This window comes from Myotis daubentonii, chromosome 10 (genome assembly GCF_963259705.1).
Source record: "Myotis daubentonii chromosome 10, mMyoDau2.1, whole genome shotgun sequence".
NCBI lineage: Eukaryota > Metazoa > Chordata > Mammalia > Chiroptera > Vespertilionidae > Myotis > Myotis daubentonii.
In genome coordinates this window covers 73,082,896-73,100,479 of record NC_081849.1, presented here as the reverse complement: position 1 = coordinate 73,100,479, position 17,584 = coordinate 73,082,896, and the positions used below count along the sequence as shown (strand labels likewise).

The window sequence follows — 17,584 nt, the reverse complement described above, 5'->3', positions numbered from 1 at the left end:
CACTCCCCCATGTCGAGTGTTTATTGCACTCTTTGTTCTTGTTGTATAAATGGGACATCTTTGTGTGCATAGTTCTTGTTGCTTCAAACCATCGCCCTATTTATAGTCTTTCCAGAAATCCATTAGATCAAAACACAGAAAATTTAGGGAACTGGAAAGCAGCTCTAAGCCTAATTTTATTCTCTGTCTTTCTTCCCCTTCCCCAAAGCTAAAAATGCCATTGGCTTTTTTCCCTGCCCCAACATGGCATAGCTCAGGGACTCATAGCGCCGTTGTCTCTCACTGGGAAAGCATGAGCCGCGAAAGTTGTTTTTTGAAACACTTTGGTAGGTTTGTTGGTGTTCACTCACTACAAGCTGCCAGGTGAGTGGGCTGATATCACAGTGAAACCTCAAGCTCAGCGCTTGCTTCTTAGAGTGGGAGACAGACAAACAAGCTATGGGGGTTTCAGGAGTGCGGATGCCACAACTGGGTCATGCTGTAAGCCCCAGGAATGTGGCAACTCCTCACTGGGAGCTTACTGGCTCCGACTACAATGGAAAACCCTTACGGTTACCTTATGCCTCCGTTCACTGGGGTGATCCTGACTCAAGCATCTGGCAAATGAACATTAACCCACTCTTGGTAAGACTCTGAGAGGCAAAATTTGACCATGTGTCATAGGTGATTTTCTAAGGTTTTGATTACCATTCCGTTGGCATACTACACATATGGGGCTGCCGACCAAGGGCGTGGCTTTTACTGGGAACAGAAGGAAAGGGGACAAAAGAGTCAGCACAAATATAAGTCAGTTCCTCCATAGCGCAGGGGGAGAGGGTCCTGTTGTCAGAGTCCAGATTCTCCCTCCCTTCGTCACACTGGTTCTCTTTCGGCACCTGCTTATTTTTCTTCCTAGCATTTGTCACAATCTGTAGTTATTTTACTACATCGCATACCTTTATTACATTGCATGTATTTGTAATGTCTCCCCCTTTACAATGGTGGCTCTCAAACTTTGGTGACCGTGAGAATCCCAGAGTTTAAAAACACAGATTGCTGGGCCCCAGCCCCAGAGTCTCTGATCTACTAGGTCTGGGAATTTGAGGTTCCAACGTGCTTTCCATGAGGTTGTGGTGATGACCATGGTTGGGTGAGGTACAACTTTAATATTCTGGAATGGGCCCGGGAATGTGCATTTCTAGCACATGTCCAGGCGATGCGAAGGCTGCTGGTCAGGGACCACACTTGAGAGCAACTGACCCAGATTATAAGTTCCATGACAGCAGAGATCATGTTGGGCTTGTGCAGCAAAATGAATGGCATATCGTAGGTCAGTGATGGCGAACCTCAGACACACAAACTCATTTTTTTTGGTTGATTTTTCTTTGTTAAATGGCATTTAAATATATAAAATAAATATCAAAAATATAAGTCTTTGTTTTACTATGGTTGCAAATATCAAAAAATTTCTATACGTGACACGGCACCAGAGTTAAGTTAGGGTTTTTCAAAATGCTGACACGCTGAGCTCAAAAGGTTCGCCATCACTGTTGTAGGTGTTAAATCAATACTTGTAGATTGAATGAATGAATTTTGATGGAGTGGAGATGGGGAGTAGGGTACAGATTGGTGCATGATAATGCTTCAAAAGAAGTGGAGAAGAGCACCTGGCGGCTACCTGCTCTCATACACAGACTTCATGGCCCTTAAGAGCAAGCAGAGAAGGGCTTGTGAGGTAGCAACTAGCCACATGCCCATGAAAATTGTCTCCTGTGCCACAGCCGGCCGGCACCTGATCTAGCACAAGTTCCTACTCAAGTGTACACCCTTATTTCGTAGGAGAGGAAAAGTTAGTGGCTCTACAAGTCTCAGGCCTCACCCAGATCTCTATTTACCTACAGTGACTACTCCAATTTAGCCCATGGGTTCCATTTCTGGCAACATCCAAACACCTCAACTCTGTTCAGCCAACCCACATATTTCTCCTGGGTTCAAGGGCTCCATTGACATTAATCACAAGGATTTAACTGAGGAGGGCAGGTCCCCAAATCCTTACCCTGGGGGTTGTGGTGACAATCGTGGTTGGGGGAGGAATGACGCTAATACTCAGTGTCACTGTCCCTGTTTCAACCAGGGCCTCAGCTTTCTTCCTGCCAGACAGCAAGTTGTCATCAGTTATATAGACAAGTAGCTTGTAGTCCCAGATCTTGTCAAGCCCACCAGGATAGTCAAAGCGAGTTGCAAGGAGCAGGTGTGTGATGTTGGACCCGGCGTTGGGAGAAAAGGTGAAATGTCTGTTGACATTGCCTAAATGAGACATGAGACAAGGATTTGGGGCAAAGGAAGAAAAGAGAGTGAGAAACAAATGTTTACAGGAAAACTACATCCAGTCTCTTCCACAAACGTCCATACCTCTGTGTAGGCTACTTCCGATGCACCAGGGTTACAATATCGGCCTTGTCTGTACCAGAAAGTTCATTAGTATAAAGAAACTCCTGCTCACAACCAGTGTGGCTGCAACGGGGATGAGCGCAGAAAAGGACAACAGCACACCTGTCCCCGGAGAATGGCCGCTATCTTGCGGAGCATCAGGCAGAGATTTCCTAATCCTGGTGCAGCCTCTCTAGCCAGTCCTTATCATGCAGCATTTATTTGGTAACCACGTGGAACTTGCACTCAGACTAATATGTGGGCACAAGAGCGTAGAGGGGGCCACATCCCTCACCATAGGCCAAGTTCACTTCATGCCTTTCGTGGAAGTTGGAGGACCACACAGAACTGGTGACCTATGTCCCTGGAGTTCCTCTGAAGGAAGGTGTCTCCTGGCTTTGCAGGGATTGCAGTCCCAGGCCCTCTTGAATCTACCCCATTCCCACCTCCCCCCTGCAGTCTGTTAGGGCTCAGGGATCACAGCTTAGGGAACAGGGCAGGAAGGCTGCCCGCCCAAGCAGCCTTGGCTAATTCCTCCGGTGGCTCCAGACTCATTACCGACTGAAAACCAGTAAATAGAGCAGGAGATGATGCAATTTTTACTCCCTTAGCAGCGAAGTGCTCCATAAAGGCCTGAGGGTTCTCAGTATGTGTTATTTCCATCTTCGGCAACTGCGGTCTCCAGGCTGCCTCTGCCCCTGGGTTTTGTGACACAGCCTGCTCAAGAGGCTCCCTACTGTTCAGAGTTCATGCTCACCAGGGCTCAGCAGGCGGCCAAGATGGGTTTTTAGTCTTTCACTTGGAATTGTTCTGCTTGTTTGGGTTTAAATCTCTGACCCCAGCACTTCATTAGATGAGCTATTTTGGTCTCATTTCCATTGAGGGGTGCTCTTCCCCACCCCTCATAACTCCCCCTCCCCCCTGGTATATTTTTAAAGAGAGCAAATGAATGGAGCAGAAGAGAATTCCTAAGGATACATTTAAAATGCATATAATCTATTATTATCCAGAGAGAGGACTGGGATTCCCTGCCCCCACTATAAGCTTGCAGGTTGAGCAGTTGGACTAAAAAAAAAAAAATTTAAACTACACTAATAATATTCATGAATCATATGATAGTCTGGGAAGTTGGGGTCACCATCAGTGGCATACACCCTCCATTGGGCCTCTGGGCAGCCTTGTGTGGGAATCTGGGAGGAGTTAGGTGAAGAGAAGGGGAAGGCAAGGTGAGGACTGGGAGGCACTGGGACCAGTACGCTCCTTATCCCTGCTTTCCTCATTTACCACCCCACACCCATACACACTGTGCCCAGATCAGCGTGAGAGCACAGGCCCCCCACCCATTCTCCATGACCAGCAGCTAAGGCCTCCAACCCCAGGAGCCAGGCCAGGACCGTCGATGTCAGGTACCGTACCTGGGCCAATGGAGTAACGAAAGGACCTGGGGCTGGAATCACGATCAGTACACATCAGCTTGAAATTTTGAATGTTTGTGCCAACTTTCAGATCCACTGGGATGGCCAGGAAATAAGAGTTTGGGATACAAATCGGCTTTTCATCATTTTCTTCCAGGACGTTAACAGTAACCTGGAACAGCAAGAAGGTGGCCATTGTTAGCAGCTAAAACTTACTGAATGCTTCCTGTGTGCCACGCACAGGGCTCTGCGTTTTTGTGGTCTAGCTCATTTAACCTTTCTGGAGATAGATGATATGACCATTCCCATTTTACAGATGATGAAACTGAGGCTTAGAGAGGTTAGGTAATTGACCCAAGGCCATTCAGTTGGTGAGTTCCAGAACTGGGGTTTGAATGCAGGCCTGTCCTACTCCAAGTCTTATGCTATTAACTTCTATACTCTGGGTGTGTGCACATGTGCATAATATATGTATACATTCATAGAGCCCCATGTAAATGCACCTAGACACGTGGGGCTCATCCCCAGGTATTGCTGGGTTGTTTTACCAGTAACAAGGATGGGTTTACGGTGAGCCTCTGTACTTCCTTGCTCACGGCCCTTGTGCATTGGAAGTGGCATCTTTAACTTTGGAATGTTGAGCAATGGTTCTCAACCCTGGCTCTACTTTCTTAGGCCCAGTCCAGACCAAATAAATTGGACTCTCTGCAAGGTGAGGCCTGGGCACCTTTTTTTTTTTTTTTTTTTATGTTCCCAGCTGATTCTAATATGCAGCCAGGGTAGAGAACCACTGGGATGAAACGAGAGAACCTGGCTTAGCTGGGATCTCCTCTGTAACCTGGGCTATTAGGACGCACTAAGCGGGTGTTGATCACCTGCCACAAGCAGGGCCAGGCCATTCTCTTTCACGGCTGTCTTTTATGCCTGGCAGATTGGAATATGGACTGGGACGCCTGCCAGCACGGAATCATAGACTGTCAGCCCCGAAAGGGACTTATGTGATCATCGCCCTTTTGAAAAGCTTATGAATTTTGAGTCAAATATATTCTACCTTTGAAATTTGGGGATTTCAACCATTTCCAAGACCTGGAATAAATTGAAATGTTCACTCCAGTCAGCTCCCAGAGTGGAGTCCATTCATGTTTTTTTCAAAAAGCCGGCCTAACAAACACTACAATTATCTCCAGCTTAGCACGTCTCTCCCCCAGCAGGCAATGCCGAGCCTCACGCATCATTAAAAACATCGTCCAGTTAATTCAAAGCAAGTCATGAGAGGAGCAGGACTAGTCAGGCTTTCGGTGATCGGGTGACTTTCCATTTAAAAGATTGAGAAATTGGGACACGAAGATAAGCATGGCTCAGACCCCCTTGGAAAATTGGGATCAAAGTTGAGAAATGAACTCTGTCTCCAGTCATTTTCTCCATCACACAGGGCTGCCTGCCGCGAGCGGAGAGTTCATTTTGCCTTATGCGTTTTCACTGTACTAATGGGAAGAGCCAGATGTCCTCGTGGCCATCGTATTATTCGCAGATAATCCTAACCACTGGCCGCAGACCCGTTAAACCTTCTTCCTCCAAACGCGGGCCTGGGCCCGGTGCATGGGCACCACTTGGAAGCCCGTTAGGAATGCAGACTCTCAGGCCCTCCCCAGACCGGAGGGCTCAGAATCTGCATTTAACCCGGTTCTCAATATCAATGGTTGGGAAGAAGTGTAGCCCCGGTCAAGCCAGATCATTTTAAGATCTACCCCATCTGGTGTGATGGGGGTAGGGTCGGAACACAGCAAAGCTACTGGGAGTGTTGCGGGGGCTTGGGGGGGACATGCATAGCAAAACCACACCCCACTTCTGGCAGCGTGCATCTCACCGCCAGCCCCCTGTGAAAGCACGGGGGTGTTTAAAGGGCAACAAGAGGACACTTGTCCCACAGAGCGACCATCAATCTCAGCGCTCCTCCCAGTCACCCACACACATGGGCGTCGATCTTTATTTCCCGGGCACTGCTCTGTGAGTCCGTTTGTGCTGTCCTGGACACCACTGGTCATTTCCTGTCACATCTGGAGGATGTGCCCCATTAAGACATCGTCACATCTGGAGGGTGCCAGAGATGCCCTACGTCAGCCACTCAGGCCGGCGTGAACACACCAGAACAGACCCACTCACAGTGACTGAGCTTGTGTCCTCGTGGTTGGCGGCCTGGACTCTGAGAATGTAGATGGGGGTCGTTTCATAGTCCACTTTAGTCACCAGCTGGAGTTCTCCTGTTTTGGGGTTAATCCAAAACATGTCTGGGTACGGGAGGCTGGCCCCCCCGGTGGAGATGGAGTACACAGTGCTGCTCTGGGGGAAGTCTTTGTCAGCGGCCTGCACCCGTCCAATCCGGGCTCTGGCTGGAAGAACAAAGTACCTGAGATTAGTCCTGCTTTGGGGGTGCAGGGAGGGCCCGGGAGCAGACACTCTCTCTGGTAGGGCAGAAAGGCTTTTGGAGGTCCCTTTACTGTTCAAACTCTGTGTTTTATGTCTTCAGTTCTATTAAATTCAGATTATGCTAATGAACACCCACTAGGTCACTGGTCCTGTGATCCAAGCCATACTGTGAGGCGTAAAAGACAATTCACGCCTTTATGTAGATTCCAACAGCGCCAGTCATTATGCCAGCGGTTCTCAACCTGTGGGTCGCGACCCCTTTGGCGGGCAAACGACCCTTTCACAGGGTCATTCCTGCATATCAGATATTTACATTACGATTCATAACAGTAGCAACATTACAGTTATGAAGTAGCAACGAAAATAATTTTATGGTTGGGTCACAACATGAGGAACTGTATTTAAAGGGCCAGAAGGTTGAGAACCACTGCATTATGCTATCATACACAACACTGCAAAGAACATTCTAAAAGTCTTGTATTTTTCACATTTTCTGTAATACATGAGATGAAAAATAAACAATTTTTTGTTTGTTTTGTTTTTTTGTTAATCCTCACCCAAAGATAATTTTCCATTGATTTTTTTTAGGGAGAGTGGAAGAGAGAGGGAAAGACAGAGAGAAACATCGATGTGAGAGAGGCACACGGACTGGTTGCCTCCTGCACAAGCCCTGACCAGGGCCTGGGCCAGGGAGGAGCCTGAAACCCAGATGTGTATCCTTGACCAGAGTCGAACCCGGGATCCTTTGGTCCCCAGGTCTATACTCTATCCACTGAGCCAAACCGACTATGGCGAAAAATAAACAATTTGTAAGAGTTTGGCAATGGAGGATTACAGAATATAGATTTTTTAAAAATTTTTAATCATTTTTTATTTTTCAATTAGTTGACATGCAATATATTATATTAGTTTCCGGTGTACGCCCCAGTGAATAGATATCATATTACAGGGTATCGATTTTTAAATACTGTTCCATTTTGTTTACCTTACAAACCTGTTGGTGGGAATGCTGCAGTTCTGGCTTGCTTGTTTTGTGGAAAAATAATATGTAATTATAGATGTGTTTTCCGATGGTCTTAGGCGACCCCTGTGCAAGGGTCGTTCGACCCCCAAAGGGGCCGCGACCCACAGGTTGAGAACCGCCGCTTTAGACCCTCTTTGTGTGTTTTGTTTAAAACGTAATGTCAGGAAATAGAGAGCATCACAAAGAGAGAATACAACGGAGGGGGCTCATTTTAGGAGTGTTTTGGTTTAGCTTTTTGTTTTAAATATAGAAGTATCCATGATAAAAGGATCAAAAACTGAATACTGGAGTTAACCGGACCACTTTCAAACGGAAAGAAAGCAGGGGGGTGGGGGGGGGAGTGGGGAGTCTCCTCTTTAAAGGGGAAGCGCCTGCAGAAATCCAGGCATTGTAAAGGGCAAAAAAGAGGCCTCCAGTGAACCCTAATAAGGGAGAGAAGACGTCTTTTTTTTTTTTTTAATATATTTTATTGAGTTTTTACAGAGAGGAAAGGAGAGAGATAGAGAGTCAGAAACATCGATGAGAGAGAAACATCGACCAGCCGCCCCCTGCACACCCCCCACTGGGGATGTACCCGCAACCAAGGTAGACGCCCCTGACCGGAATCGAACCCGGGACCCTTCAGTCCGCAGGCCGACGCTCTATCCACTGAGCCAAACTGGTTTCGGCGAGAAGACGTCTTTATTTTGTTTGTAAATGAGGGGACTCTAGGAATGGGAAACCTTTTCTCTATTTTAAAATTTCAATTCTCCGAATGAGCTAGATAAACATCACAGTGGAGACCGAGGGAAAACTTCAGCTACAACAAAGGAGGATTAGGGGAATCAAGCACTCAGGCAAGCAATCAGGGGGTTCAGAGAAATGCAGTTTAATCAACAGTTTTCAAAATCTAGAGTTCACCTGAAGGGCTCCTCAGCAGTGAGGACGATTTAAAAAGAATAAGAGATGCAATAAACTTGGTTCCGCTGTGAATCTCTGTGCACAACACCACGCGGGGCCGCTGGCAGGGAGCTTCCCCTCCGCCGAGTGTGCATCTGGTTGGAGTCTGTCAAGAGCACCGTGGCCTGTTTCTCATCTATTACTCACCTGGGCTTATTTCTGACACGTCAAAGACATAGGATGGCTGATCAAAGACAAGAGGAAACTCATTTTCTGGCCTTGTTAGGACATAAATGTAGATGTTATCTAAAAAGAGAAATAGAAAAAATTTAAATCATAATATTCTATTCTCATTGACTTGTTTATTAAACATTAGAGACCAGGTGCACGAAATTTGTGCACTTGTGGCGGGGCAGGTCCCTCAGCCCGTATTGCGAGAGGACACAGGCCAGGCCAAGGGACCTCACCGGGGCACGATCAGGCCATGGAGGGACTCAGGAGGTTGGTCAGCTGGGGAAGGACTGCAGGAGGGCTCCAGGGTGTGTCTGGCCTGTCTTGCTCAGTCCCGATTGGCCAGACCCCAGCAGCAAGCTAACCTACCAGTCGGAGCGTCTGAACCCTGGTAGTCAGGGAACATCACAGTGACTGGTCAACTGTCTGCCCCCTGGTGGTCAGTGCATGTCATAGTCTTAGCATATCATTAGTATATTACACTTTGATTGGTTGAATGGCTGACTGGACAACCAGATACTTAGCATATTAGGCTTTTAAAACATTTCCTATGTAACAGGTGCTGTGCAAAATACTGAGGCTGCAAGGAGAATAAGACCTGGAAGTTCCTGCCTTCGAGATGCTTCAGGCAGTTCCTTCTGATAAACACCTGTACAGGTCACTACGGAAGCCAGAGGAAGTGCAAGCTGAGCTTCACAAAGATCATTAGAGCTAGACAAATGGGGGGAGGGGGGTCATGGGGGCGTGATTCTAGACATGTAAATGGATATCAAGGCATAAAACTGCATGATTCACTCAGAAAAACGGCAAGCTGTTTGGCCTAGTTAGAAAAAAAGGAGTTTTAGAAGCAAGCGGCTGGAGCTGAAGCTAAAGAGTTAGGCCAGGGCTGAATGGTGGAAGTCCTTGTGTGCCAAAGGATTAGAACTTGAACTTGACAGCTATGGGGACACTCAGGGCTTTAAGCAAGAAAGTAATATGATGACGCTCTCATTTCCTAAATTCACTGTCAGAAATGTGGAGGATGCTTTAGAAAGGGGCAAGGCAAAGTCAGAGAGATCCTTAAAGAGTCTCAAATGTTGTAATTCAGCCCAGAAAGAGGAGGTTCTGCATTAGAGTGGGACTAGTGGGATGGGGCTGGGGTGGTGGGTGAGGGGCAGCAGAAGCTTGAGATTTTAGAAGGTGACACAGAAGAAAGGCTTGGAGACCACTTCCGTGTGCTTGGTGACGGACAGGAGGAAGCAGGGCTGATTCCCAAGTGTTTGGGGTTTTTGAAGTCTCCTCTTTAACACAAATACCTAGCCCAATACTGGGTACTGCCTGGCAGCCTAGTCACTGCTGCTCAAGGAAGATGCTTCATGAAATAAGTCAAAACGATACTTGCTTTTGTAGTAAGGAGGGGCAACGTCCTGCACCTGGGTTGTCACAGTGTATTTATTGCCGGCTGCTAGATTACTTGGATTTTCATAATCTAGATCACCAATCAACTAGATTAAAACAGAGATATCAGATCACACAGAAAAGCAATCCTTTTAATTCAACTGATGAAGACATTTTTCTATCTATAAGTAGAAATGCAAATTGAAAAGCCTTTCTGGAAAGCATTTGCCTACATAAGGAACTTTAAAGCGTTATGCCCATAACTGTCCATTGTGTCCATTCTCTGCTCACTGCTAATGAATTTATTGGAAAGAATCTATGTTTAAAGATGTCCATCAAGTACTATTGCCCAACAGGCTCAAGACTGCAGGTTAGCCGAAACCAGTTTGGCTCAGTGGATAGAGCGTCAGCCTGCTGACTGAAAGGTCCCAGGTTCAATTCCGATCAAGGGCGTGTACCTGGGTTGCGGGCATACCGCCAGTAGGAGATGTGCAGGAGGCAGCTGATCGATGTTTCTCTCTCATCGATGTTTCAAATTCTCGATCTCTCTCACTTCCTCTCTGTAAAAAATCAATAAAATATATTTAAAAAAAAGACTGCAGGTTAGTTGAAGAGAAGCACAATATAGAATCCTATATGCAGGAATAATTCCATCATTTAAAATATGTATGCATATATGTATAGGATATACATAAATCTATGTATAGTGAAGAAGAAGGAAATATACCAAAATGCTATTAGTGGTTATCACTGATTGGCAATGCTTTTCTATGTTTCCTACATCAAGCATATATTAATTTCTTCAACAGAAAAAAAAATATTTTTTAGCTGACACTATGAATAAAATTGGTAAAGACGTTCTTGGGGACAGAAGAAGGGCTTTGGATGGGAGGTGGAGAAGGGGGTGGGTGAGAGAATGCCTCCTAGTGGGCTGCTTGCTCTCCTCACTGAGGAATTATCTCTGATGCAAAGCCCCCTTTCCCCCCACCAGGACCACTGCCCCCCAAGTCCCCCCTACTGCCTCCCTCGGCCCTTCCTTTGCCCTCCAGTGGAAACCCTGTAGGTTAAGGTCTCATGCAGCTTTTCTTCTTCTTTTTTTAAAATATATTTTTATTGATTTCAGAGAGGAAAGGAGAGGGAGAGAGAGAGACAGAAACATCGATGAGGAGAGAGAATCATTGATTGGCTGCTTTCTGCACGCCCCACACGGGATCGAACCAGCAATCGGGGCATGTGCCCTGACCAGGAATCGAACTGTCACCTCATGGTTCATAGGTCAATGCTCAACCACCGAGCCATGTCAGCCGGGCGAGATCTGCTTTTCATGCCCACCCTGCTTCCAAGTCTGCTTTTGCCCCTGTGGGGATGCTGTTGAGTGAGGCTACCTAAACAGCCTGGCTTTCTCATTCCCCTCTGGGTCTGCAGTGGTCGTATAAGGCTGAATTTAGCAGGATACACTCATCAAGGCCCTGGACCTGCTTTCTCTCATCTCACACCTCCACTGTCCAGAAGGAACACTCAAATATACGAGAGTACTTGAGCCCAGGGGGCACTAACGTGACTATAGAGGCAGCTAAGCAGGCACAGCAAACTGCAGCTATGCAAGAGAGAATCCAGTCTTTAGCACCCCAGGCATAACTATGCATAACAGACGATTCCGGAACTTGGGTAAAATAAAGAGCAAATGGGGAAAACAGAGTCACTATTATGTGTGTCAGTTACAGCCCTGCAGTGAGGGAGTTACCTTGGAAATTTCTCTCTCAGGGGCAGCAAAAGCACCATGCATGTTAGACCAGCTTCCCCCATGCCCTGTCAACGATGCAATGACCATTAACTGACCACAATTTTCCCAGAGCCAGCTGGATCCTGTAGGAATCTGCGGCGGCTCCCCACTCCAGATGGCTCAGTAAAGTTGAATTGGCTGTTTGGTGCTTCGCTGTCATCATCAAAGCAGACCGTGTTCAGGTCCAGAAGCAACGTCCCCTTGGCTGCGCGTTCAGGCACCATAATGCTGGGGAAGAGACGTGATTCAATAGTTTCCCCAACAAATGGCGACTTGAGTGTTCCTTCTGACATAGACCCAAGACCAGACACCTCCGCTTTAGTTTCAGTTCAAAGCAAGTCCCTGGTAACTGCAGTAACGGCCTAACTAGAGTCCCTGCTCTGCCCTGGCCTCCTTTCTGGGGGTCCTTAACACACCCGCCAGAGGGACCCTGATACATGCTGTCAGGTCGGGTCACTCCTCTGCTCCTCAATCCCACGTGGCTCCTCATTGCACTCAAAGTCCTGACTTTAACCTGTGCACCACCCCCCTCACCCTTACCTGTCTGAACTCATCGCTTCCCTGTTCCCTCTACTCCAGCCTGCCGGTGCTCCTTGAACACTCCCCAGGCTCTGCCCTCAGGGCCATTCCACCTACTGTGCAATGCCCTTCCCACCAAGGTCCATGTGGCTGCCTGTTCACTTTCTTTAACCTCTAACCCAATGTTACCTTCTCAGGAGGCTATCCCGGCGATCCTTCCTAAACTGTGAATGAGCCCTGCCCACAGCTTCCTCTCCCATTCCCCCTTTTTATTTTTAATTCTTGGCACTTGTTGTTTTCCAATATACTAGATAGCTTACTTATTTATCCGGTTCATCATCGTTTGCCCCACTCGACTGTAAGCTCCACAAGGGCAGGGATCTTTGTCTGCTTTGTTCTGGGCATGCTCAATAGACATTTGTTGAATGAATGGATGGTAGCTGATGAGACCAGCACAGTAGTAAAGAAGAATACATATAAAGAAGAATGTAAGAAAAATATAAATTCTTCCACCTCCTGTCAGAGTTTATAATCTGCTTAGGGGAAACCCGGCACCCCTCACCTTCCATGCTTGGAAGGTTGGGAATTCCTCTACTTGTTTCTAATAGCATCAATATCATAGCAGGGTGTCCTAACACCTTAGTATTATTTATTCAATAGAGGTTTATTAAGAGTCAAATTCAGGGCTCCTAATCTCCGATGGTCCCAGGGTCTAAGCAAACAGCACAAGTAAAGCTGCCCGCAACCAAGAGCTATCTGGTCAAGCCCAGCTTGGTATGGGAGACTGAGGAACATGATTAACACTGACAGGCTTCAGTTCATTGAGGAACTTTATCATGCTTCCAGGTTTCAGTTTTCCCATCTGTAAAATGGACGTAAATGATGCCAGTTAGCTTTTGTTACATAACAAACCAGCCCCAACGTAGTGCCTTAAAGCAACAGGCACATATTATTTCTTTCAATATTAAGGATTAGCCGTTCATTCTTTTGGTTCTAGTTCAGCTGGCTGTGGTCACTGGCAGCTTGGCTGGGGCTAGATATCTAGGATGACCTTGTTCACATGTCTGGTGGTAGGAAGGTGGTGGTTCTATTTCATGGCGTCTCCTATCCTCCAGGAGACTAGTTCGGGCTCTTCACATGAAGATCTCAGGTTTCCAAAAGTAGCAAAAGAGGGCAAGCCCCAGTGCACGTATCCTTCCGGGCCTCTGCTGGGCCACATTTGTGAATGTTCCAACGGCTAAAACAACTGATGTGGTCAAGGGCAGATTCAAGTAGTAGAAAGAGAAACCCTATCTTGACGGGAGGAATGGTGAAATCACATTGCACGGGCCCGCAGACAGGCAGGGAGGGATTTGTGGCTGGTGTTTTGGTTTTGGGTTTGTTTGGGTTTTTAGTTTTGTTTGTTTATTTGTTTTTGCTACCTACCTTCAATCATAGTTTGCCTCGGGCAGAATTTCTTACAAAAAGTGTATTTGGCTGCCATGAGAATGTGCCTGGAAGACCTTCAATCACAGGAACATAATTGACCCCAGATGCCAGCTGCTGGGCTCTGAAATCCATTGCTATGTTTGCAATGAGGCCATGTGCCCATGACTGGGCGTGGCAGAGATTAAGACAGGCTCGTTCCTGTGCTAGGACAGCTGACTTTGGCTTCAGGACTTCCCAGTGCCCTAGACGAACCTTCCATGGACAGCATGGCCTGCTAGAACGTTTCTGCCCTCCTCGCCCCCTCTTTCCTTCATTCAGGTCTTGCGTCGTGGTCAGGATTCTCCCAGCCTCCTCATTGTCTTCTGCAGGCATTTCCCCTAATAAATGCCTTTAACATTTGCTCCTATCTCCTCAGAGCACCCAGACTAATGTGTTCAATTCTTTAATCCTCTGAACTATCACCTCTCTACAAACAAATTGTGCTCCCTTCTACTATTGGCAGCTAAAATGGGCTCTGGGCTCAGCAAACGTGGAGCAAATTCTGACAGCCAGGATGGTCTTAGGCTGCTGAGGATAACTGGGTTCGCTCCCTGGAAAGCACTTTTTCTGACAGGTGTAACTGAATCTCCATGATGCCTCCGTGTTTCAGCAGGACTGGAGTCCAAGCATTTCCATTCCTGCCTTGCATACACAGTGTCATGGTTTTTATTACCAAGTACTTGGAATAGATGCCATTTATTAAATACCAACTATATGCTGTATCACTTTTAAAAATACCATCTCTAATCCCCTCATTTCCAAAAGGTTTATATTCTTATTCCCTTTTAGAGGTGAAGAAAGAGTCGTTTGGAGTGGTTTCAAGACCTGTCCAGGAAAGTTGATGCATACGGGCACAATTCCCTATTGTCTGTGTTAGAGGCACAGTAAATACTACTTCAAGTTCCATGATTCTGTGAGTCTCCAGGCCCACAGATGGTTTGGGAATCTGAGCCTTGATTCTAACTCTGCAGAGACCAGGAGATTGCGTCATGCAAAGAATCCAGGGTCCTGAAGCCAGATGACTCACTATTCACACACTCAGCCCCTCAGGGCTGCCTGGCATGTGCTTTTCATTCATCTCTGACACTTGGTATTTTCCCCCTAAACACTTGACTTGGAAAACCACTCCTCCTCATTCATCAATCCCTGCCTCAAAAGCAGGCTGCCCCCACTCCCAGCCATCTGACCACGGTCCCCTCCCCAGGCAAAGGTGACTGGCCCAGTGACATTCGAAATCAGCTGACCTTCTCTGGCTCTGGCCCTCAGTAAGCACTTTCAGCCTCATAGTTTACAACCAGAGTGGGGCTGTCACAGGCTTTCGATGCCTCCATCAGGGCCCTGGGCTCATTCATCACCAGCCTGGGAAAAGTAGGGGCCTGGGTCTCAGGGCTATTTTCCTCTTCGCCCAGCTCAAGAGCCGGAGACTCACAAGACAGCTGGGGACCAGGCACGCAGCCCTGCCTCCTCCCACCCTCTCCTACCTGCTCTCCCAAACTCCAATGCAGGGATGGCACCGAGAGCCTTGAGCCCTGAAGGAGTAAATATTCAGGGACAAATTGTTAGAGTCAGGTGGCAGCACTAGTTCTGCTGTTGGGTGTGCTTGGACTCTGGCACGGTGGGAAGGGGAAGGAGGTAAGGATGGGAGGATGGGAGGTGATGCAGGGTCAGGGTTCCCAGCCCCTGCAGTATGCAAATGAGGCTTGGTTTTGGAGTAAAGACCTCCAAGGAGCTTTCTGTTGTCCCGCCTCACATCTTGTCTGGAGGGACTTGAGCATTATTTAGAGTTACCTTTAGTAATAAATACAATTAGTTCACTTACTTCTGGCTTTGACTTTCAGAGCTAATTTGGAGAGAAGATTATCAAGAGTAGGATTCTGCATGGGTTTGCCTGGACTGTCTAGGATATTTAAAATGTGATTTTACCAGCCAATATGGAATGGAATGCTGTCTGCAAATGCCATCCATGCATCAGGGTTCTCCAGAGTGCAGGAGGCCACAGCGTGCATTTAACACACTGCACCAAGGGGAGAAAGCTGACAAGGAAGCGTGGAGAGAGCACAGCCCTCTCCAGTAAGTACTGTACTCAGACTTCTTACTCCTCAACCCCTTTCCCCACCTTCAGGCCAGGGACAGAAGAAGAGCAGCAGGGCCTAGAAGGGCAGCATAGGAGGCGAGGAATTCCCCGGGATGCACTGGAGCCACCCAAGAATGCTAGCATAGATTTAGATTTTCAAAGAAAGTAGAGGTGTGACTCTGCATGTCATCTCTACTCCAGCCCCAGGGCCCAGACTTCTGGTAACAGTGGTGGATTCGATTTATACACATAATGGGGTAGAAGTCACAATCCTAACTACCCATGGCACCATCTGCACCCATCAAACAGGCTCTGAGGTTATGGTTGGAATAGGAGCCTATCACATGATCAAGGTTATTATTGACTTGAGGGTCTCATGCGGCTCTTTGGCCCCATGACATGGGCCACGAAGTTTCAATCACACTGTACATGCACGCCTGCACTGGTATTTTGTGGAAGAGCCACACTCAAAGGGCCAGTTTGCTGACCACTGGTCTAGGGGCCTTTGCTCTTTCCGCAGTCACACTACGGATTGTGCCTGTGCCCAATGTCCCCTGGAGTTTAAAAAGTCAACTTGCAAAACCAGTCAAAGATGAACGGACAAACTCCGAAGGAGACTCTTCCATGTGGACATCTGAACATGGAACTACTCTGGTCGTCAGCTTGCTCCAGGGGGAGCCACCTTCAGATTCCTAAGAAACTGAGCTAGCTATTCCAAAAGCACTGCGGAGATGAAGCTACCCCAGGCAGTCGCTAATCTTGTGGCCTTTAGACAAACTACTTAGTAGAAAGACAATACTGTTTTCAAAAAGGCATATGAACCCAGAGTCACAAGGGACTTTATTTTAAAGTAATGATGAATAGATTGTGAGACAAACAACAGATCAAAACACACAAAATAACTTGCATCCCAGTTTTATCTGCATTTCCCCCCTTCCTATTGCCTTTCTTTACATGCAATTAAGTTGCGTAAAGTGAATTAGATGCTTTGTTTTGTTTTAAGTAAATACTTGGTTTGATTTATTCATATTACTGGCGGTGTGTTTCTCTCTCAACTATATATCATAACCACTAACAGCACCATCTTCCCATGAATGGCAATAAATAAAGGAAAGGCACAGCCCAGGGAGGGTCTAACAAGTCCCCGTAGTACTTTTCACCGATGGAGATGAACACGTTGTAGAAGAGAGCAAAATAAAAATATTTTTTAACCCAGTTAGAAAGTGGAGAAGGGAGACAATGAACGAAGAGGAAAGAAAATGAAAGAGAGGCAAGAAAGAAGGATGATGGAAGGAAAACCTATCAACTAAATCCGACATTTCAAATCTACTTATTTCATGAGCCACATCCTAGTGCGCATAATTCTTCAGCTTCACCTGAGAATAACCAGAGTGGCCGAAGGGCTGAGGACCACTGAGGAGGTGAAATCCCCAGCACGTGTCTCAGGGTGTGAATACCTGAAGGTGAACTTGGTGCAAGTAGCAGGGTTGTCATTAATGTCCTTCACCAGGAAGGTTATCTGCATGCGATTCTCCTGACCCCCGAAGGGTCTGTCCTTCACCAGAACTTCCAGAGAAATGGCGGGATTTTGTCTTAATTCGCCTGCGTCTCGGTCTAGCCTGTGGGCCACTTGGATGGTACCAGTCACTAAGAAGGCAAAGATTAGAACATGACTCTCTGGAGAGAAATGAAGAGTAAAGGCAGATGGAGACCAGTAGTACATTGAAAAGAACATTCTGATATGGGGACAGGCTTACACAGAGACTATCCTCACACAAACTCATTTTTAAAAATTCATGTGTAAGTTTGTGTATTGGACATTGATTGGGGTATCTGGCCTGACCCTTCTAGAATTGTTTACCCCATACTTCAGGGTTGGGCCCATAGATGAGTGGACTGGTAGGCAGCTGACTCCCGCCTGACCCCCTGGGCTCCCTTACTGGAGATTTTGTAGCTGAGAGACATAAGTTGGGTAACCA

At 47.0% G+C, this 17,584-nt stretch overlaps 1 protein-coding gene across 1 annotated transcript in view; it reads right to left on the bottom strand.

The window, feature by feature from the left end:
• CDHR3 (cadherin related family member 3) overlaps positions 1-17,584 on the bottom strand; it is a 53,878-nt gene that overhangs the window by 9,116 nt on the left and 27,178 nt on the right. Inside the window, exons 8-14 of the mRNA XM_059711282.1 lie at positions 17,063-17,252; positions 11,602-11,773; positions 9,767-9,869; positions 8,362-8,460; positions 5,988-6,214; positions 3,825-3,996; positions 2,036-2,286 (exon numbers count right to left, since the gene is read on the bottom strand). Of these exons, the coding sequence (XP_059567265.1) occupies positions 2,036-2,286; positions 3,825-3,996; positions 5,988-6,214; positions 8,362-8,460; positions 9,767-9,869; positions 11,602-11,773; positions 17,063-17,252 (1,214 nt within the window). The remainder of the gene's footprint in view (positions 1-2,035; positions 2,287-3,824; positions 3,997-5,987; positions 6,215-8,361; positions 8,461-9,766; positions 9,870-11,601; positions 11,774-17,062; positions 17,253-17,584) is intronic.